This window comes from Stylophora pistillata, chromosome 6 (genome assembly GCF_964205215.1).
Source record: "Stylophora pistillata chromosome 6, jaStyPist1.2, whole genome shotgun sequence".
NCBI lineage: Eukaryota > Metazoa > Cnidaria > Anthozoa > Scleractinia > Pocilloporidae > Stylophora > Stylophora pistillata.
The window spans coordinates 2869719-2890000 of NC_142524.1; the positions used below are offsets into that span (position 1 = coordinate 2869719).

Genomic DNA, 20282 nt, shown 5'->3' on the forward strand with positions numbered 1-20282 from the left:
CTCTCGCTCGCACGCGTCGATCAAGGCTTAAACTTCCTCGCCGGTGAAAAGACTCTTGTGGCAAAGCAATAATAGTAAGAGCTGGCATGGGCTTCTATACAAAGAATCCTTTATCTTTCACCGACATCCTCCACTTTTTGAATGAACGTTTTACTTATCGTTCTCATCAATAACAACAACAAACAAACTGTTAGAGACTACGCCAACTCCGCCTTCTCCTTTGTTTTCAAATTTGACAGACAGTTTCTATGGTAACGATTAAACAAAAAAATAACTGTATGGATCTCCTGTTCATTTCACTGTAAATAAAGTATGGTATGACCACTCGGTATCAACGAAACTGTTCAGTTTCAAGTCATTCATTATCAGTCCTGAACATGGCTAATATTCTACCAAGGATTCTTATTGATGAGAGCGATTTTATGTTTGTTTGTTTGTTTTTTTTTTTCCAAATAGGTGACAGTTCATGAATCCTTATAAGACAAGTGGTACTTTGATCATAAACATTTTGGCAACTAAATGACTAAGTGACATTATTATTTGCAGGTTGTAAACGATTAGAGTCCAGTCCCTTTGTGCTCTCTTCTGATTCACTATCGCCTTCAGGAAGCTCTGGATGCGCTCTTATCGGAATCAAGTTTAACGAGAAATGCGCCGAGCGTCTCCCGTATCGTCTGTTGTCTGTGGATTCGTGGTTAGGTAAAGCGTCCATTTCTTCCGAAGGACTTTTCTTTGTAGAATTCAATAATCCTAGTTCAAACCCTGAGGTGACCAGCGATGAATAGCGACCTCTTCCATTACTGTTTGCGCCGTCCGGTGAGGCAACACTTACACTGGTTTGCGGCGTGGCAAGCTGCAAAGCTTTAAGGGCATTATCCACCATATTTTTCTTTCCTCTTGAAGGGAGTTTGAGCTTAACTTTGGCGTAGGAATTATACAACGAGAAGTTGCTGGCCACAACGGATACTGGTAGTGCTATCATAAGAACCCCACTGATAGCACAAACACAACCCACCAGTTTACCGGGCAAGGTCGTTGGAAACATGTCACCGTATCCTACTGTTGTCATGGTAACCAGAGCCCACCAGAACGAGACTGGGATATTGATAAATTTAGTTTCGGGGGTCCTTCGTTCGGAGTAATAAGCCAGGCTACCATAAACCACCACCTCAAGAGCAAGAATGAAAATCAAGAAGTAAAGTTCACGTGAGCTGGCACGTAGCGTCTGTGTAAATACTTGCATAACATAAGAAAATTTTAGCGGTCGAAAGGTGCGGAACATTCGAAATACGTACAAGATTGTCAAGTTTCTGAGTATTTCGTCATATGGAGTCAAGATGATCAAGTAGAATGGGATGATTGCAATGAAGTCAGCCCAGTTTTGAAGCGTTTTTAGAAAACGTCGTCGATCAGGACAGCACAGTAGACGAATGGCGATATCTAATGTGAACCAAGAAACCGCAATACTCTCAACGATAAAAAGAACTTGATTCTGTGGAGAATTCTCATTACTGAAGTACTCCAAAGTCAAGATGCAAAACTGTGTGACGACTGCTACGTTGAAAATGAGGGAGATAAAGCCAACAGCCTGTTAATCAAGAAAAAAAAACCTTCTGAATAAAAAGTTTGTTTGCCCCGTTTGTACACAACTGTAGCTCAACTCTAACTTCATAAGACCAGTGTCCAGTTGATCCTAAGATCACCAGCGCGCTGCCTTTAATGATCGATTGAAGTTTAAAAAAAGTTTGTTGCTACCTTATTAGCAGCGTGCTTCTAACAAGGTATTATTGAGAAAAACCTGCTATCTCTATAGCCAAAATAATATCATGTTTATTTTTCTGCGCAGTCTGACCGCATGGTTATTAAGTGCATGGTTACTAATTACATGGTTACTAAATGCATGGTTACTAAAGCTGCGAGTAATCGGCCTGCAATCATTAACAGGCGACGAAAGGGATACTATATTTTTGAAAACTGACTTGACGCGCACAAGAAATATGTTGCCAGTTCTGTCTAAAGCAAAATTGAAACGAATGATAATGATAATAATACCCTTGAGGGAAATGAACTTCCGCAGAACTACTCTGTTACATCCTTTGTGCCTTGAAGGTGAACTTTAAAGCGCAGCCCTTAACTTTTGTGAGGACTTTTAGGTAACCTAAAACTGTTCAAGGGTTAACAGAATCAAGTATATTGGAAATCTCCGTAATTGTTTCAACAAAAGTTATTCATCGATACAACATCTAGCCATAAAGTTCAGTATAAGTGAAATGTAACTGTCAAAATATTCACCTGATCACTGCTTAATTTTTTTTACTGAACTTCATGCGGATAATTAGAACAAATGCGCGCATTATGAAAATTACTTTGGAACATAGATATCGACTTTTCATGGTAATGGTTTAATTCCCTGTTTTCGCCTTCCAGTTGAATATATTAACAGAAAATTGAAGTAACAAAAAAGGAACCAAATGTTACATGCCGCGACCACACTAAACATTATTTCAAGAACTGTTACTAATAAAGCTTTGGTTTTCATCGTAATTTAATGATCAAGGTTTGGAAAGCTAAAAGAAGCTTTCAAAACGAAAAGAAACAAGTTATGTATTCAAGACAGATTTCTAAAGCTCTTGAGAATATCTGATACATCAACAAAAGATTTTTTTCTTCAGGAACGGAACGAGACAAACACATGCTCACCTGGACGTTTATAAAGAAAGACAAAAGCGAATATAAGGCCCACAAATACTAAGACCTCAAAATTATCTTCTATTTTGAATTGATCAGTACATCTCTATACTTTGATGTAAACAATAGACAGAATTTGAAATACTCGTAAAGTGGTTTACTATATTCCTTTCTGTTCTTATCTCGCTGGTCTCTAGGAAATTTGCCTTTGTTATCGTGGCTTTTATCTTGTTGCTTTTTAATATCTTTCAAGTCGAGGAAGAAGTGACTCATTTTCAACCAAAAATATCGGAAGCGGCATTTTCAATAGTCGACGTTAAGTCTTAGTTCACCAATCACAAAGAGAATAAAGGTGCTTTCGTTCATTAGAAGAGGTCCCTTAATAGAAGACTGAACAAACAGTGTTAAGACTAAATTAGGAAAGAACATCTTATTCCCTGACAGTAAGCAAAGATCCTGCGAGTCATAATACCAGGCTACTGACACAAACTGCTGATTGTCGGCCGTAAGTCTTCATCGCTTCGACATTAAAATCCGCGGAAACCATATGTTCAGATGGGGATTTTAGCTCGAATCATTTCATTTAAATGTTTGCAGTTCCAATCTCTCCGGCTTCTTCCGCAAATTTATTGAATATGAAAGGAAGAAAGCCCGAAACACTGTTGTTATGAGAACTATTACCAGATACATTAAAAAGCAAAAAAATTAAAAATGTAAGCTATTATTCACGAGAGCAGAATCATCATTAATGCCGCGAATATAAAATTTTATTTCAAGCGATAACAGCGATACATTTTATCACAACGTGGCAACTTTTGTCTTTTAAATGCAAATAACTTTGAAGTTGAAATCAAATGAGAAATGAAGAACTTTTTTTATTTTTTTATTAAAAAGCTTCGACTGAGGGTAAATTACAAGTAAATAAATTAGTGAAATTTGGCGAACTCACAAAAACAAACCCCGAGCAGTAACTGAGCAGTGACTGAAGAAATCGACTTCACAGAATGCTATTCACATTGACAGAAGTCTTTTCCCTAGAGATCCTAAGTTGAAAAACAAATTAAGTACAAAAACGTTGGCTAATGTGCTAGCGCTAACTATTAAGCAGGATGTTATACATACCCTGGCAAATTTCGACGAGTAAGGATCATCAAATGTTTTCCATATTTTTTTTTTCATGGTGTACCATAGATTCCTCCAGCGAGCAGCTGCTGTTGTGACCCGCCGAGCTGGGTCATGCGAGGCAAAAAGTTCACTTCCACTACTGGGGATTTCGATGTCACCAGACCCGCTATCGATGTCTTCAAAGTCTGAATCTTGATCTTCGTCACGTGAGAAGCCTTGAAGTTTTTCTTCAGCGTCGCGATGTTCATCATATTTTGCCCAACAACAAGTTTCAATCTGTTTCTCGTCCAGACCCCAGAAGTTAAGCTCTTCCTCAAAGAGTGGTCCGCACACATCCCTCGGACAATGTAGTTTCCCTGTACGGTAGTAGTTGAGAATATGTGTAAAAACTGCGGGGTTCCGGTCGAAGAAAAATTCTCGCTTTTGTCCGAGCGGTCTTGGATCCTTCAGGGCTCGTTCAGCTATCCATGCCAGTCGCGTGTCAGGGATGCTTGCCAAAGTACTCACAAATGTTTCGTGTCTTTGCCCTCCGACGTTCAAATAAAGCCTTGTTTCTCCGGGGTTGTCAGCGTCAAAGAGACGCGATCGCGATCGAGACATCTTTGGGGCGATTGAATGTTGTGGCGCCGAACCGGAGTTGTTCGACGCAGCAGCAGTGCCGTCGAGAGGATAATCAGTGATACAGTCAGACTGCGTCTGTTCTTGAATTCTAATGCAATAATGTTAAAATTCAGTATCACGAGAGAGAGGTCAGGGGTAATATCTACCTATCGGTTAATATCAACCGACCAATCTGGCACTTTGCCTGGCTTACTACAACCAAAAATAATGTCAAAAGTTTGGTTGCACAGTTACCCTGGGCAATAAGGCATCTCTTGCTCATTTAACACTAAATCAATCTGCAAACACGTGGTGAGTAAACACATAAATCCCTTCTCTGATCCAAGTACGCCCCCGGGCTTTGTTAATCACGTTCAGTTGCTGAACAAATGTACTTTCTCGGTGGCAAAAACTTTAGCATATCCATTTATTCCTGAATCAGTTATTTTCTTTTGAAAGAGTCAGGTTAATGGACCTTTAAGCAAGTTTTAAATAGCTGTTCTAATATCTTCTTACCCCGCATTGATAAAATAATATTTGTGTTTTTATCGCGCTAACAGTGGTGTTCCTGAGACATGAATAAAACGCGCGTCAACAGCGGAAACTTCTGAAAATTGTTGTGTCTACCTCAATGCTTTTTAAATCGCTCGTCCCTTTGTTGGTTTGATCCAAAAGCGAAACACACCGGACATGTCACCGAGCAAAAGCCATAGTAATCATAATAAAATGAACGGCAATTCGACTGACTGTTAATCAGTAAACGCATTTTCATGTTCTTGACAGAAGGCTGCGGATGACATGTATCTTTGGTTTGTGTGATTAATTCATTAGTCAAGGTGAGCAATTGAAATCATTACTGGAAGGAATCAGTTTGGCTAGACTCGCGAGTGAATGACGTTTTTACTCTTGCGTGGAGTGGTTAGTTCCTACAGAGGTTGACCAGCCGAACTGTATAATTACTCCACGACTTTGTGCATTTTTCATGCAGCTTACATCGAATACATAACCGCGTACTCTAATAACCTGGCAAATTTACTTTATCTTTAAAATATTTGGCTTGTCTGAACTGTCTTTTTAGCGCCTTCTCATAAATTTAATGGAATTAAATGAAGTGGCACTACACTCTTTAGCTGCGTATGATACAGGCATACAGCAAAGGCCAAGTTTGAACAATCAAGCGTCCCACGAAAAAGAACGTTGGCAAAACATCAATTCTACTCACACAGCTGCTATTTTAACCTCCCTCTCTCGTTTGGATATAAACGACATTTCACTGTATTTCCTCGTCGATCCAGAATTGAAGTGAGTATCCTGGTAACTAAGTGCTCCTCTTACTGATAAAACCCGAGGGGATATATTCGTTGTCGAATTCAACATTTGTCCCATTCCTCTTCAACTCGATTTGTCGCTGACGTTAAACATTCCCGAAGGATATGGTGAACAATTATTTCAGGGTGATGAGTGATGTGTTAAAGAAACAGGAAAGGCCACTGGACACGGAATAGTTTTTTAATATAGCATATTTTATGTTCAAGGAGAACTTCCCGATTCTTATGGGTGAATCATTTACAATACGTCTATGTTAATTTACTCTACAGTACTTTATCCTAAAGGGGCAGAAAATATTTATCGATATGATGAGGTTGATGCATATTTCACGCGATTTTGTTGTCCCCCTGGCGAGACAAATCTCTTTTTAATTGACTCATCATGATTTATTCAGTTTCTTTTTATAGACCTCCACTGCAAAGCATTACATTACCTTTTTAAAACCGCGAATGTTGCTGTTACCTAAAAATTCTTTCTTTTGATCGGTTTATTGCACCCACATGACAACTCTGAGCGTGAGCTTGCACGACTATCCAGCACGTTATTAACATATGATTTCCATTTGTCTCAACATTGCAATTCCTTTTATACGCGATGTTATGGCAACCTTTATCGCGGTACACATCACTTGATTATAACACCCACCATCATCAATCATTCTTAAATATTTTGGAAAGGGATGATGTAATTTGGCGTTTGTAACAATCATGACATGTCAGTTTATCAGAGTAACGCAAAGTTCCCTTCTTACGAATTCAGCTGTCACCTACATCTAGAGGTAGGCAACTTAGGATGCAAAATAATTGTCATAACCCAGTTGTTGGGTCAATTACGAAGTAAAGTATCAAACAATGCGTATGTGACCTGACGCGACATCGGAAGTAGAGGCGGCGAGGGCCCGGGATTGGTTAGGGGAAGTGTTGTGTTGGGAGGGAGAGGAGATTAGGCTGACAGATCGACGAATTTGTCCAAAAATACGTGTAGATTCAAGTTGGACTCTTAAGCGATTACTTGAATGAGTATACAGATTTCGTTTGTCAGCCCAGAAAATTACGTTCTGAAAACTCGTTGGTCAATATTTCCGGACGGGTATCCATACCAAGGACGTCGTCTTGCTCGCAGTGAAAGGGGCATCTTTCTTTCGTGGTGTGTTTGCGCAAAAAGCAACCGCCAAACAAAAAGAGAAAAACAAAAACAGAAACAAAATTAAACGGAAAACAAACTCACACAAGCGAGTTTGCCTACCGTCACCTAAAACTGACGATGAAATAAGATAATCTGACGGAGAAAACCTGCTAAGCAGGTTAAAAGTGCGGGATGGTTTCGCAGCCGAAAGACAAAGACAATATTTGCATTTTCTCCCACCATGTATACCATGCCAGGAGAATATCTGCGACATTACCGCCTCTATATATTCTCAATCGATATTCAGACGTCTAATGGCCGACGTATTAGCGTCAGTTACTTTTTTTAGGCTTACCCTATAATCATCGATCATCGCGTGTTCACATCGTATCGACCAACAAGTCATTACAAGGTTTATCTGTCTGGCTTTCTTAAATAAGCATGTCAAGTTTAGTTCACATTCAGACTGATGACATAAGCGCAATTCAGTTTTTTTGTGATTGTTACTTATGAAGGTAATCTGCCGACAGGAGCGTGACCAAAAGCGACAGTTCATCGAAGAGATTGTTTCTCAACTGGTAGGAAAGATTTACTTAGTACCTGCGTGGATCGTTTGTATCTGTCTTGACTGCTGGCTGCCAGATTAATAAGAGGAAAAAACAAACAGCTGTCTGTTCGGAAATGTATCGTTTGGTTCAGTTGGTTGCACTCACTGTAATCCGCCAGACTTAAAAGTTTCCAGCTGTATTAGAAAAATCTCATTAAACTGTTTTAAATCCGAGCAACACACTCATAAGAGAAGAACAACATCTCATTCAATTCCAGTTTGAGAGGAAAAGTAAATTCTGTTCTCTGCACATTCTTGCAAAAACTCTAGCAACATTCCAAATTGTATCAACGTACCTTGCTTGAACGCGGTATGATCTTTTGGTCGGCTTGATTGAGTGATGATCAGCCTCCATGCTGACCAAAGGGGTACTGGCGTGAAGAATCTGGTAGACTATGAGAGTAAAAAACAAATCGAAAAGAGGAATGACGAGATTACCGGTTTATTTTCAATGTTTGCATAAGTAATGTACGCGGCTGTAAAAGAGTTAGATCTTAATCTTTTTTCTCTTATCTAAATGTAAACACCACGAGTGGGACGAATTCATCTGGCCTAAGGTCAAACTTAATTATGTGTTATATTTATATGTCAATCAGCAAGAATATCAGCATACTATCAATCTTACTTGGGAGGAAAATTAACCTCGATGAAAAAAAATTGTGTTTGGTAAAAATTGTCTCTTAGCTGATTGTCACAGGTACAAGCCTCTGCAGCAGTGAATTTGTAAAAATGGTGAAACTGACTTTGTTTTCGAACTACATTACTGATGCATGGTGGGGCGGGCTTGTCAAACCTAGAGGCATTTTACTGTTCGCCAAAGAAATCCTTAACAACGTCGTAGAACTACTTCTGTTGTTTTCCTCATATTCAGCTGTTATTGGAGATGACAAGTGTGTTGAAATTGAAATAGCTTTGACAATGATCTCAGGCGAACAGAACAACAGAAAAAGGAATTTTCAAACTGACGAAAAAAAATTGACTAGCGAGTTCAATTAATCATGTAATTAACTGAAGAGAGTGAGAACGGGCTAGGGACTTTGGTCGTGAATATATATAATTTCTTATTCGTATTGTAGTTACTGTCGATAATAGTTTGTCGCCGTTATCATAACTCAACCATAGCTTAATTTTCATTTAAGTCTAAAGCGCTAGCTCAACCCTTGACCCAGCGCTTTACATTAGAACGTGTATTTATTGAAGATTTATCTAAGGATCCTGAATCTAGTAGTATACAATAGTCAGTGGATCTTTAAAAAAATCCAGTGACGAATCTAATGAAAATATTTGAGGATAAAAAGAAAGGAAAATGTGAAAGACAAAAGAGTAATAATCACTTCGACTTCTTTGTTACGCCAGCAATCATACTGTACAGCGTTATATCAGTCACCAATCCACCACAGAACCCGCTAATATATGAACTCGTACTTATTTTATGCAGAAATGTGTAGAAACCAAGTACAATGAATTGTTCTCCTCGTATGGATAACGAACAAAGAAATCGCATTTTTTACAGACAGCCACACGAGCCAATATTCACTTAAACTCTTGTTTGTCACGCAATTGTACTTAATTTCGATTAGCGGAGCATCGAACGACGAAGGACAACATAACTAGGTCGAGAGCACTGTCCTTCAAAATGTGGCCGTGGAAATCTCCTAATCGTCAACCGGAATTCAAGGTGAGATTAAAAGCGACTGATTTTCTGATGTTTGCAGATACACTGTCTTATTCAGACCTTTAAGTTTGTGAATTCGTCTTTTCTTTGTTTGATTTTGGAAGCGATCTGATGCGCATATTCACACCTTAGTTTGCTTCGACTCAATTTTAAATTTTGAAAACTGAGAGTCAGTTACAACTATGTCTTCCGCTACCTTTCCGTTGCTATTTTACTATGAATTTTTCGTGGACTGAACAATACCAGAACTCTTGTTTATGGTTAGGTAAAGCCATAAACATTGCTTGCACAACCGGCCAGATGTTTGAGTTATTATCCGACTCAACTTAAATTATGGTACGTAATTCATGTTATCTTTCATAAAGTTTACTTGAAGTCCGTACTATGTGACAACTTACTTACATCACGATTATTAGAAAATAACCTCGAATTCAGTCTAAACTGATCAGAAACGGTTTTTGCGGAGTACTCTAGGCAGGGTTTGGTTGCTTATTTCAGCTCTTTCACGAAAGAAGCTCGAACATTTGTCACGATTCGCCCTCTTCAAGAGATTTTTATTTGATTACGTGAAGTTAATTTCGTTTACTGTAGATTGATGTTTACTTAAGAAAAACAGTTTAAAAAATATTGTCATACGTGTAGTGAAATAGAACTCTTATCAGGACAACTGACCGGAATACTTTAGGATTTCTTTTTTTTAGGCGAATATAAATTTTGCTAATTACATTCAGAAAATGTGTCAGCAAACTAAATAGAGTGGCGTTGGAAAGTCACTAAAACGTAAGGAAATTAAAGATTTTTGCTTTAATTTTTAAGACTGGATGTATTCTTCAACGGCATTTCGGATAGGGAGATTTTGAAGGGAGAGTAGTACCAAAATGACAATCTGTTGAGAGACGTTGGCTGTTAATGTTATTCAGTTCCCCTGATTTTTTAATGTACTCTTACAGCCAATTGCCTACACCAGCTTCAAAATCATATCGAACGAAACAATTTTTTTTCTATAACATAATTTGGTGACATACAAAAGAACAGAATCTAAATTTTGAAGTCTGAATAAAACGAACTTAAAAATGTGCTACTACTATTTAAGATTGACATTACAACTAGTATTGGAAAAACAAAATAATTTGTTCACATCAAGAAAATTCCTTGTTGAGTCTCCACACTTCATTGTCGTTTCAATTTTTCTTTTTTAATGATGTCATCCTCCCTCTCAGGGAATCTTTTCTGACTACCATACCAGTTTTTTTTTTTTTACCTTATAAGTTAGATGGAAAATCATGACTTGATATTAAATGAAATAAATGAAATAAAAGAATGATTGTAAGAGCCAATAGTGTTCTTTAACTAGTAAATGTCCTAATGCTAAGTTGTCAGCTGTTTGTGTGTTGAATATCCAAAAAAGAGTCAGAACATGTCAAATTTAAGGATGTTAAATTTAAGGATGTCATGTCTGCTGAAGTGAGAGGAGCCCACATATTACATCCTCTTATAAGAATTTCAATTTATATGAGATAGAAATTGTAGGTCATCCTAGTTACCAGTATTTTTATTTTTTTTTTTGTCATGTTAATATAATTTACTTATAGTATTAAACCATAAAAGGCACTCACCATTTTTTTTTTTTTTAATCCAACTGCAAGAAAAATCTAAAAGTGTTTGGCTTAATTGGCTTGTCACTGATATTTCATGTTAAATGTTTAATTATTTGTAATTATTTTCAGTATGCATCTGATAATTCGAAATATTACCCACACCCTCATCACGGAGTTCAAATTTCACATCGTTTGGTGCAGCTCATGATGGGATGCCTGTGCTTTGGTGTACTGTTGATTTTAGTCAATATTTATCAGTTGAGTAGTATAACTACTGGGCAGACTGTAGGTGATCCTGAGTTTGGAAGCTCAAGAAGACCTGTTGTTTGGATGAATGCCAGAAATGTAAGGATACTTGTTATTTGAATTAGTTAAACAGTTATTGGGGAATTGTGTCAGATAAATGTATGAAATCTGTTCAAGTTATATGCAAAAGTTAACTACCACTTAAATATTTCATTTTGTGATTTAACCATTGTTCACAAGATTGTTGTTCAACTAATTTTGCAAAAATGTCGGGAATATTGACTTAGGAAGACGATGAGCACAACTATATGGTGAATAGGGATTATTCCATGGAAAGTGCACATATTAAATGATTTTTTCCTTGATATGATGATTTTATTTCATACATAAAGAGATTATTTCTTGTACATCAATTATAAATACATCGTTCATGGAATCTAGATACGGAGGATAGTAAGTACTTCACAGTGTAAATCTCAGTATGTACATGCACAAGATAAATGCTATTAATTTTAACAATTCTTTTATTGGATCCTTGAATTTTTTTAAACAAATCTACTTGGATATCTTTCTGGAAGACAGAACTGAAATTGTATAAACACTTGTTTACAGTGCATAAGATTTTTTCCATGTGGTTAGTTATATATTACATTAATATATATCCTTTGCAGTGATGAATCTCTTGGTATTTAATCTTTAAACACCTTGCTTCATAAGATAGCGAGTGTGCACCTTAAACACCTGTAACATTGGTGGGGATATCCTTGTTTGCAATTACCTTTTTTTGTGTCAACTGCTAACTGAAATTAGCCTATTGGCACTTACATTTCTTCTACAAAACAAAAACAGTTAAAGTATATGATGTTAATTACCTTCACACAGATGAAAAATTTTATTAAACAATTTAAGTAAAGTCATATTTTATTTATCAGCTTAGGTCAGGTTACTTGAAACATGTGATGGCTGTGTTCAGCAGAATTGGTTATACCAGAACTGAAGCAAAAAGCCGCCTGTTTGATGTTATGTGGGCCCATGACTATCCATTTGGTGGAGAACTCAAAGATCTGCTGCTAACCTTAGAGCCGCATCAAAAGGTGTTTCAATTTGATTTGAACTTCTTTGCTCTGCAAAATGTTAATCAAAAATAATAAGTTATTACAGTTAGTAGTTACTACAAGAATTACTTGTTGTTAGTATATGACTCAAATGTTTGTTCAGTTATAAATGTCTGTCAAAATTTTAAAACAATGAAAATAGAACTTGAGGATAAAAATTAACTAGAACATAATTATGCATCTATGCAATTGTTAATCAATAATAACTTAAAAATTAATTAATTTAAAGTGTCATTTTGAGACAAACTTGTTTTGCTTTTATTTTCAGGTTAATCATTTTCCAGGCTCTGGATATATTACAAACAAAGTTAGCCTGGCAGTGAACCATTTTCCATTTATTCCTCCAGCATTTGTGATACCAAAAGATACTGACAAGTTTTTAGAAGAGGTATCGGTTTAAGGACAATAATTATGGCAATGTACAGCCCACCAACAAACAAACATGTTAAGAGAGGACATAAGCCAGCAGAAATCAGTATTAACTGTAAAGTTTGTGGTATGATTTCAACATGGAGGTTTTTTAACTTCTGCCTTCTCACTCATTGTTTTCAGGTTAGGAACCATCCTAAGAAACTTTGGGTGGAGAAGAGTAATAACCATAGAGGAATACACATCAAGTCTCCAAAAGGTACAAATGTTATACAAACTTACATTTTAAATGTTCTTTTTGAAGGCTCACATTCATTCTGTGGGGTGCTGCCCCCTGTTAATCAACAAGTGGCTTGGAGTCATTGTGAGCATATACTGTACATTAATTTAGTTTGTATTTTTCTTTGTAGAAATTGACCTTCACAAGGGATCTGATGAGAACTTTGTTCAGGAGTATATTGCCAATCCATATCTTATTGATCAACGGAAGTTTGACATTGGTGTTTACACTGTTCTAACATCCATTGATCCTCTCAGAGTTTATGTCTATGACCAAGAGGTTCTTATCAGGTTATGTTATTAGTCAGTCACTTAATTTTAAAATACAGTCTTATGATGATGCATATTTCATATAATTACTTTCTCAATCACTTGATCATTGAATGTGGCTGTCTCAGTATTTTTTGGTGATAACTTTACTATCACTTTGTTACAATGGATCCAATTTATACTGAAGAAAATTACTGAGACTACTCTGAAGGTGAATTGTTAACATTAGACGATTTATTGCATTATCTCAAACTGCAAAGCAGAGGTCAATCCCAGGACAAAAGTCTGATTCATATATTCATTCCTAAGATTTTCTTTCACCCTTAACTGCAGTAAAAGTTCACAGTCAGTCAGTTAATTGTCATAAAATAATGTGCCCCAGCTGCTCAGCATGTAGTAAGTTTCAATAAGGATAGTCTTGAGTAGGTTTTTTAGCTTGATCCACATTTTTTGTTTTCTTATTACCAGTATATATCCTTTCCAATTACTCTTGTGCAGGTTTTGTGAGACAGACTATTACCCTTTTGACCCAAATAATGAAGATAAGTATGTTGTAGGAGATTCATACACTCAACCTTGGGAGGTATGTGAAGGGTTTTCTTGAGCCATTTCTGTCATGTACCTTCCCCATGCAAATATACAACAGCCTAAGACATAGGTAGATGACTTGCCCAGTTTCTTGCCTGGTCTAGTCCCCATTACAATCCTAAAGACTTAAAGTTGAACTCAGCCTGCTAACCCTATTCTGTTGTGGAAGTATTTATTTTAAGTGATATCCCACATTCTCAGCTTGGTGCTGTTTCACCTGTTGTTGTCTACATTCTAAAGAATAAAGGCTGATAGTTTCGAAAGGAACTGTTTGGGGCTGCGTCGGTGGGAGTAACGAAATAATTTGGATATATCAACAAAGTTGAAGTGGTAAATTGGCCACTGTAACGATTACAAAAGCTGATGTTTCGAGCGTTAGCCCTTCGCCGGAGCGAATGCTGTAGATTGAAAAATGCTAAGACAAAAGTTAGTAGTCGCAGCAATCAAAATACAGATGAATAAAGACCTTTTTCAGTGTTATGATTCCTATTTTAAAAAAAAAAACCTGTTCTGATGTTTTCTTGTTACTTTAGTTTGGGTAAGTTTGTTCAGAACTCTGATGGTTGCCTAACTTATTTCACATTCAGCTGCCTTCTCTGAGGGAGTGGTGGCAGAAAGGAAAGTACAGCCGCAAACTTCTTCTGAATGCACATCTTAAAAAAAAAGGTATACAGAAAAATGTCTAGATGGTCTTACACTGAAACAGTGGATAAAAGTGATTGAGAAATGCAGAAATGCATTTGTGGCTGTTTAGTTTGGGAGATTGCTGATTGCAAGATCTGTTTCATTACTCTCCCTTTCAGCCAATGTATTTAAAGAAATAAAGTTGACATACAACTGAACTAATTTGAACTAAAACAGAAATTGCTATAACTCAGGTTAGAAGCTGCAATGCTTCTCACAATGACCTGTGTTTACTTTTTACAGGTCAAGATGTTGATAAGATGTGGAGTGATATTTACAGGGCTATTGCAGAGGTAAGACTTGTATTGCTCGAATGCTGTCTTTGGCTGCAACACATTACTCTTCCTCATTGATGATGTGTTCTTTTTTTCTTGAAATTATGGATCAAACATTATTTTTAACAAGCAAAGGGTTTTGTTATTTCAAATGTAATAGTATCCTAGAAAGCTTAACCAACAGAGTGACTCTAATGTTTGATGTTAAAATATATGATGTATTTGATGTCAGGTTTACCTGAGAAAGGAAGCAGATCTCATATCTGCAGGATCACACTTCAAATCCACAAGGTATTAGATTAGTTGAGTGCATTGACCCTACATTGACAATTGAAGCTCTCCAATCACCTTTTTTCTGCATTTGACATAAAATATCATATCTTGTTACTTTTTTTATACCACAACTTTATAGGAACTTCTTTGAGATGGTCCGCTTTGATTTCATCCTTGATGCTGACTTAAAAGTTTGGCTTATGGAGGTATATGATGTTTACTGCTTCAGCTGTTGGCCCCATCTGATACTTCAATAGGATCATGGGTTCGGTGTAAATTGAAAAATACCTCACCTTTGTTATTTGACTGTGTGTTTGTTTTTTGAAAGGTAAACATGTCTCCAAATCTATCTTCAGCTTCCCACAATGACAACAAACTGATGTATGAACAGGTTAGGTCACAATACGGCTAATAAAATGTTTTCTTGTTAATGATCGTTTGATAATGTCCGTTTAGGGCGCTAATTTGTTCTCTAGTCTACTCAAGTTTACAACAAAACTGAATGACCTACTTTTTTCTCTTCGTTTTTGTCACACGAAGGTTGTATTCAACCTTCTTGGCCTAGTGGGAGTGGCATCAAAATTGGACCACAGTTTGAAGTACAGGTCAGTGAAAACATTTTTCACGCGATTCCTGAGTTCAGGAAATTTCCGTAACAGTGCTTATTTATTTATTATTTTTCTGTCTGTGTTCATCAGCTCTCCATCCGAGAAAGACATGCTTGTTAGCGATCAGGACATCCAAGTGTTGTACGAAAGATGTGCAAGTAGTGAATGCTCCAAGTCTTGTTATGATGAGGTAGGTAGCCTGTGGTATCTACAGCTGTATGCTGTGGCTCAGGGTCAACATTTGTTGAGTTTTGTTGCTTTCTTTACTGTCTCCATGATTTTAGAATTGCCGCCTGTGTTTTCCCTGCCTGCGAGAGAATGAACGCGACTTTATCAAGGCTTCTTACTTAGAGCACACCCACAGAGGAGGCTTCCGGAGAATATACCCCCCCGTAATGGTAAGTGGTTTCTTTCTTATTTTCTTTTTTGTTTTTGCTAGTTTTTGTGTCATGTTTATGTCTCAATAGTAATGGTCTGTATATCGCTGCCAACAGACTCAAATCGGTGAGGTGAAGAAGGATGGCCCAACATTAAGTCTGAGTTCATCTAATCAGCTGATGTTTCATTGGTTCAAATCCATGTGTCTACACGATATTTCATGGTGCGCATGACTAGTAGCAGCTATTAATAAAAGAAATAATTTAGCGATTTCTTCCATTATCTCGCTTGACTATGAAAGATGTATCGTTGCTGTGGACTATTGCGATCGTTGTACAGTAGGTAACTTATTTTTTTTCTCGCTAGTTAATCCTTTTGTCAAGGTTTTTTCTCTTTGGCTTTATTGTGAGAGACACAGTGGTATATATCGTAGCAAAAACTGCGTTTAGAGTGTCAGCTTAAGACTATGAAAAGATGTATCGTTGCCATCTTTCATAGTCAAGCAGAGACTCTGTTCAGGAGCAATTGCTCGACGGACACTTTTTTCCGGAATTCGAATTACAGACAAAACTGCAATGCAATGTTAAAGAACAAATGGAGAAGTATAGCAGGTATTTGTAAAAGTGGTAATTTGTATTCAATATTCTAATCGCCAATATGAAATCAAACAGAAGCTATTTCAAGACACATAGTTCAGGTCAAATTGAATCTTAAAAACAAATGTTGAGATGTTTAGTTGTAAATAGTTCCTGTTCATATCTTTTTAGCCTGGACTCTTTATACTGAGAATCATATGGACTAAATTCAATGACAAGACAGTGGATATGTTATGTTATGTTTTTTACTACAATGTTTTAGTTTTCTAACTCGATAAAAATTCTATCGTGACTCGTTTTTGTACGAGCACACACAATAAATAGCTGAGTTGTATCTCATTTGTCTCTTGAAGTCGTTGATTTTCGTGACTTCAGTGTCTCTTTCAGTTAAACAATACTCGCCATAAGAATAGAAACCCAGCATAGGAATAGTACTGAAACCCTCTCTGAATGCTGTTTGTGAGCTGGAATAGAAAGCTTGTCCTTTGTGAACAAACCGTGATGTGAACAACAGTGCAAATTTGGGCGTAAAACCTTCGCCTCTTGCTTCTTCTGTCAGCTGATGAGCCGGCGAATAAAAGTCAGCGTCATTACCGTTGTTTAATAACCCAGCGTGTGCGCGGAATCGTTGGCCTGAAATGAATATTGCCACAACTCTTGCCCTCTTAACTAGACCATCTATAAACAAACGGTCATGCCCAACACCTCCGAAAACAACCACGTGGTCCCCATATGTTTCACGGATACCTGTAACGTAAACAATGGCATTTGAACAACATTTGAGAGTTACTTACTGGTGGATTTGAAGACAACAAGGTTTATCCTAAACAGCTTACATTGCATGCAGTTACCATAAATAGTTAAATACCTAAGGCTAGGAACGGTATGAAATCTCTACTGGCCGAGAGCGCGATCAGCACGACTAACTTGACTGGAGTGTGCGTTGGCAAATCAAACATGTCGCACCAGTCACTAGCTGGAGGTGGCCTGGGTGTCCTGAGGTAGGCATGGTGATAGCAAACACCAGGCATATGAGGCGCACATATAAATGCGTGTCCTGTCTTAATATGATGGATGAGGTTGGGAGTGAACTCGTCAGTGGGTTGTTGGAATACAATTCGTTCAGTGGTACAACCTATGCTGACGCATCCTGGTGGAAGCTTGGAAAATAAATTAAAAACAGAACGCACGAGCTGTCTTTCCTCGTTCCTTCGCCTTCGTGGCTCCCTTCGCGTGAACCAGATTTCCCTATGGCTCAACTGAATCACCATTCGTGGTTCCGTGAACATATTTTCACAAACATCGTCGATTTCAGTTCCTGTAATCAATTTGTCCGCCAAATGATGCACGGTCCAAGTTGTTCGCGATTGCAAAATCCGCGTGGAAATGTTCCTCCACATTCTGCTCACTCTTGCTGTTGTTCTTAGCTCCTTGGCAGGAAGGTATCTTAAGATCATGTCCACCATCTCGGGAACGTAGGGAAGAAATGATTGCGCACGGCCGCTTGTCTCTGACATTTTGATTTTTTGTATGCGCTCCACTGCGTTTCATTGTGACGCTATCTTTTGTGAGGTCACGTTTGATATGCGCGCGGAGTTTTCTTTGCGCAGAGAGCTAAGTATGGTTGCTTACTTTTTTCGAGTACAACATTTGTCTTAAAATATTGTGTTTTGTATCTATATCTTATTAACCAAGCGCGAGGGCCGTACCGGGAGAATATCGGCCCGAGGTCTTGACAGTACGGACCTCACTGCGCTCGGTCCGTACAAAAAAAGACCGAGGGCCGAAATTCTTCCAGTACGGTCCCGAGCAAGCTTGGTTAATAAGAGATTTATTATACGACTGAAGTTCAAAGGGACACAAGTGCGGTATCATTCGGGACCATTCGGGACAGTGCCCGGTCCAATACTGAGAGAATATTTACCGGCAATAGAGCATTTTGATTGGTTGATTTTAGTTATTGGCCCTCTGACTGCCCGAGTCGTGTAATAAATTAACGTAGTGACACAGAGGGAACAAACTTAACGGGCAATGTAAGAACCAAAGAATTTCATCAGACGCAGCTCACTTCATTATACACACATGCGGTAAAATGATGAAATTATTAAAAAGAATGCTCCCTGACACGCGGTATACGTACTTAGTCTTAATGATAAAAATGGAATTTAAACATATGCTGGCGTTCGGCTAACTGTAGCACATCAGATTCTCTTTGCGCGTAATACGATCGTCATGCGTTTGTTCACTAGGAACCACTAATGTTGAAGTACTAATGTTGATCTCCTTTGGGACGTCAAACTGAGGTAATAAGTATACTATCGCGCTGATCGAACCCAAGCAGGAAAACCACAATAAGTGACAATTAGTCTTCTGTGACGTTTTAAAGTCATTCGAGATATTTACCAAGTTATTTCATCGATCATCCTTTCCGGTATTGCACATGGACAAACAAAAAGAAATTGAAGAAGAGAATTCTCAGGACTTCAAATTATTTCGATCCAGACCTGTTACGGCCGGCGGGATAGAGAATGGAATTCGTTTTTTCATCAGTGCCATGAACGCATTAGATAGAATCGAAGGTTTGTTTTGTGAAATAGAACAAACCAAAATGTTAGTTCAGCAGATGATAGGAGATTTCAATTTAGCTGGAGGAAAGATACGACTAAATCCTGAGGAACGAACGAAGTATATCTGCCTTGGAAAGGAAGACGTACAGGATAAGGAAGTGAAAAGGTACAAAACGTGAAGTTTCTTTTTTTTCTCTTAAATGCGCACGCTGTCCTTGAAGATGATAGAAAGCAATGTAATTGTATGTATAGAAAGCTGTGAAGTTTTCATTACCTATTTTCCTGAGGAAGAAACTTTACTATAGTTGAAAACCATTGGCGCTTTTGACTTGCCACTCTTGATGGAAATCATGTGTTTTTGGTTCGGTTTCTTCAACGTTGTAGCTCTTTCACACACAAAAAATATATTGCGACCTAAGTGACGCGAATAAGAAACACTGAGTGCACATCAGGACTTGATACTACAGACTGAGATTTTTCTCTCGCCACAGAACTGAGTTATCTAAAGCCCGCCATTTTTCATTTCCATTCCAATTTTTTCCTCGTCTTTCCTCCTACATGTTTATTTACAGATGTCAAAAGCGTTTAAAGCAGAAACGTAACAAAAGCCTGGTGGAGATCTGTGAGGAATTGAAGGAAAAGTAAGTGGCTTCGGATAAAGAAGACTTTTTTAGTGTTTATCAAAGAAACTTGGCAGTTATGAATAGCTGTACTTGGCGATGCGTGCTTTCCTGATTGATACAGTTTTAGTCGTTTTATTCTGTCTTTATATTCACACATTTTCCTGTGACATTTTAAGGAGCCCGAGGCAATGGATAAGAAGTAGCCAATGCTAGAGGAGTGCTGTGTTGGCGAACTTTTGGATGGAGATAATTTGATTATCAAATATCTCTTTAAGAACTCAATAAGAAAAGAGTCTGAGGTATATAAAAGCGTATTTTACCCTATTTTACTCATTAATATCAAAACTATCTCTACATTGTTGGTTAAGATTAAAGTTGACATGGCGTTCTTAGTGTTTTCTTCTCGGTTCTATACATTTTACCATTGTACAATCCATGGCTTTGAAAGCAGCCTTCCGTATGTTTTACAAATTTCCTGTTTCCATCAAGTCAATAAATAGTTTGGATAAAATATCTTCAATTCAGTTAGAGAGCCGAAAGTTAGATAAGATGTACCGAATGATCAGCCAGCCAGCCAGCCAGCCAGCCAGCCAGAATCCTTCCTTTTTCCCAAAGTCGGTAACCCTTTCTCATCCCTTTACTGCCAGTACAAAGCAAAATAGGA

General features: G+C 37.7%; 4 protein-coding genes across 5 annotated transcripts; 2 read left to right on the forward strand and 2 right to left on the reverse strand.

Moving 5' to 3' along the window:
* Positions 1-92: 92 nt before the first annotated feature.
* Positions 93-7935, reverse strand: LOC111327258 (voltage-gated potassium channel KCNC1). 2 transcript variants are annotated; one of them, XM_088724753.1, is made up of 3 exons: positions 7771-7935; positions 3811-4522; positions 93-1588 (listed from the first exon to the last, which is right to left on the reverse strand). In XM_088724753.1, exons 1-3 carry the CDS (start codon positions 7827-7829, stop codon positions 524-526), a joined length of 1836 nt encoding a protein of 611 aa, XP_088580879.1. In that variant the 5' UTR covers positions 7830-7935; the 3' UTR covers positions 93-523. The 2 variants fall into 2 exon arrangements, with proteins under 2 accessions (XP_088580879.1, XP_022787127.2); XM_022931392.2 differs by lacking the exon at positions 7771-7935 and adding an exon at positions 5636-5764.
* A 946-nt stretch (positions 7936-8881) lies between these two features.
* Positions 8882-16767, forward strand: LOC111327259 (putative tubulin polyglutamylase ttll-15). The gene is made up of 16 exons (XM_022931394.2): positions 8882-9152; positions 10877-11092; positions 11926-12087; positions 12377-12496; positions 12661-12736; positions 12888-13047; positions 13525-13609; positions 14202-14280; positions 14542-14591; positions 14806-14864; positions 14986-15052; positions 15175-15237; positions 15387-15451; positions 15545-15644; positions 15739-15852; positions 15949-16767. The coding sequence occupies exons 1-16, from the start codon at positions 9111-9113 to the stop codon at positions 16063-16065; spliced, it is 1575 nt and encodes a 524-aa protein (XP_022787129.1). The 5' UTR covers positions 8882-9110; the 3' UTR covers positions 16066-16767.
* On the reverse strand, positions 16657-18074 carry LOC111327260 (F-box only protein 22-like). The gene is made up of 2 exons (XM_022931396.2): positions 17297-18074; positions 16657-17175 (listed from the first exon to the last, which is right to left on the reverse strand). The coding sequence occupies exons 1-2, from the start codon at positions 17943-17945 to the stop codon at positions 16712-16714; spliced, it is 1113 nt and encodes a 370-aa protein (XP_022787131.1). The 5' UTR covers positions 17946-18074; the 3' UTR covers positions 16657-16711.
* A 517-nt stretch (positions 18075-18591) lies between these two features.
* LOC111327299 (uncharacterized) lies at positions 18592-20007 on the forward strand. The gene is made up of 3 exons (XM_022931450.2): positions 18592-19161; positions 19568-19636; positions 19795-20007. The coding sequence occupies exons 1-3, from the start codon at positions 18869-18871 to the stop codon at positions 19829-19831; spliced, it is 399 nt and encodes a 132-aa protein (XP_022787185.1). The 5' UTR covers positions 18592-18868; the 3' UTR covers positions 19832-20007.
* The last annotated feature ends 275 nt before the right edge of the window (positions 20008-20282 follow it).

Bases quoted from the DNA above. Each gene is read 5' to 3' on its own strand.
- LOC111327299 (XM_022931450.2), top strand. From the start codon at position 18,869: ATGGACAAACAAAAAGAAATTGAAGAAGAGAATTCTCAGGACTTCAAA. The intron at 19,162-19,567 runs GTACAAAACGTG...GTTTATTTACAG, and splicing joins CAGGATAAGGAAGTGAAAAG to ATGTCAAAAGCGTTTAAAGC. The intron at 19,637-19,794 runs GTAAGTGGCTTC...TGACATTTTAAG, and splicing joins TGTGAGGAATTGAAGGAAAA to GAGCCCGAGGCAATGGATAA.
- LOC111327259 (XM_022931394.2), top strand. From the start codon at position 9,111: ATGTGGCCGTGGAAATCTCCTAATCGTCAACCGGAATTCAAG. The intron at 11,093-11,925 runs GTAAGGATACTT...TTTATTTATCAG, and splicing joins TTTGGATGAATGCCAGAAAT to CTTAGGTCAGGTTACTTGAA. The intron at 12,737-12,887 runs GTACAAATGTTA...TTTTCTTTGTAG, and splicing joins ACACATCAAGTCTCCAAAAG to AAATTGACCTTCACAAGGGA.
- LOC111327258 (XM_088724753.1), bottom strand. From the start codon at position 7,829: ATGGAGGCTGATCATCACTCAATCAAGCCGACCAAAAGATCATACCGC. The intron at 4,523-7,770 runs GTACGTTGATAC...TTATTGCATTAG, and splicing joins TCATACCGCGTTCAAGCAAG to AATTCAAGAACAGACGCAGT. The intron at 1,589-3,810 runs GTATGTATAACA...CTTGATTAACAG, and splicing joins ACTCGTCGAAATTTGCCAGG to GCTGTTGGCTTTATCTCCCT.
- LOC111327260 (XM_022931396.2), bottom strand. From the start codon at position 17,945: ATGTCAGAGACAAGCGGCCGTGCGCAATCATTTCTTCCCTACGTTCCC. The intron at 17,176-17,296 runs GTATTTAACTAT...TTTACGTTACAG, and splicing joins CATACCGTTCCTAGCCTTAG to GTATCCGTGAAACATATGGG.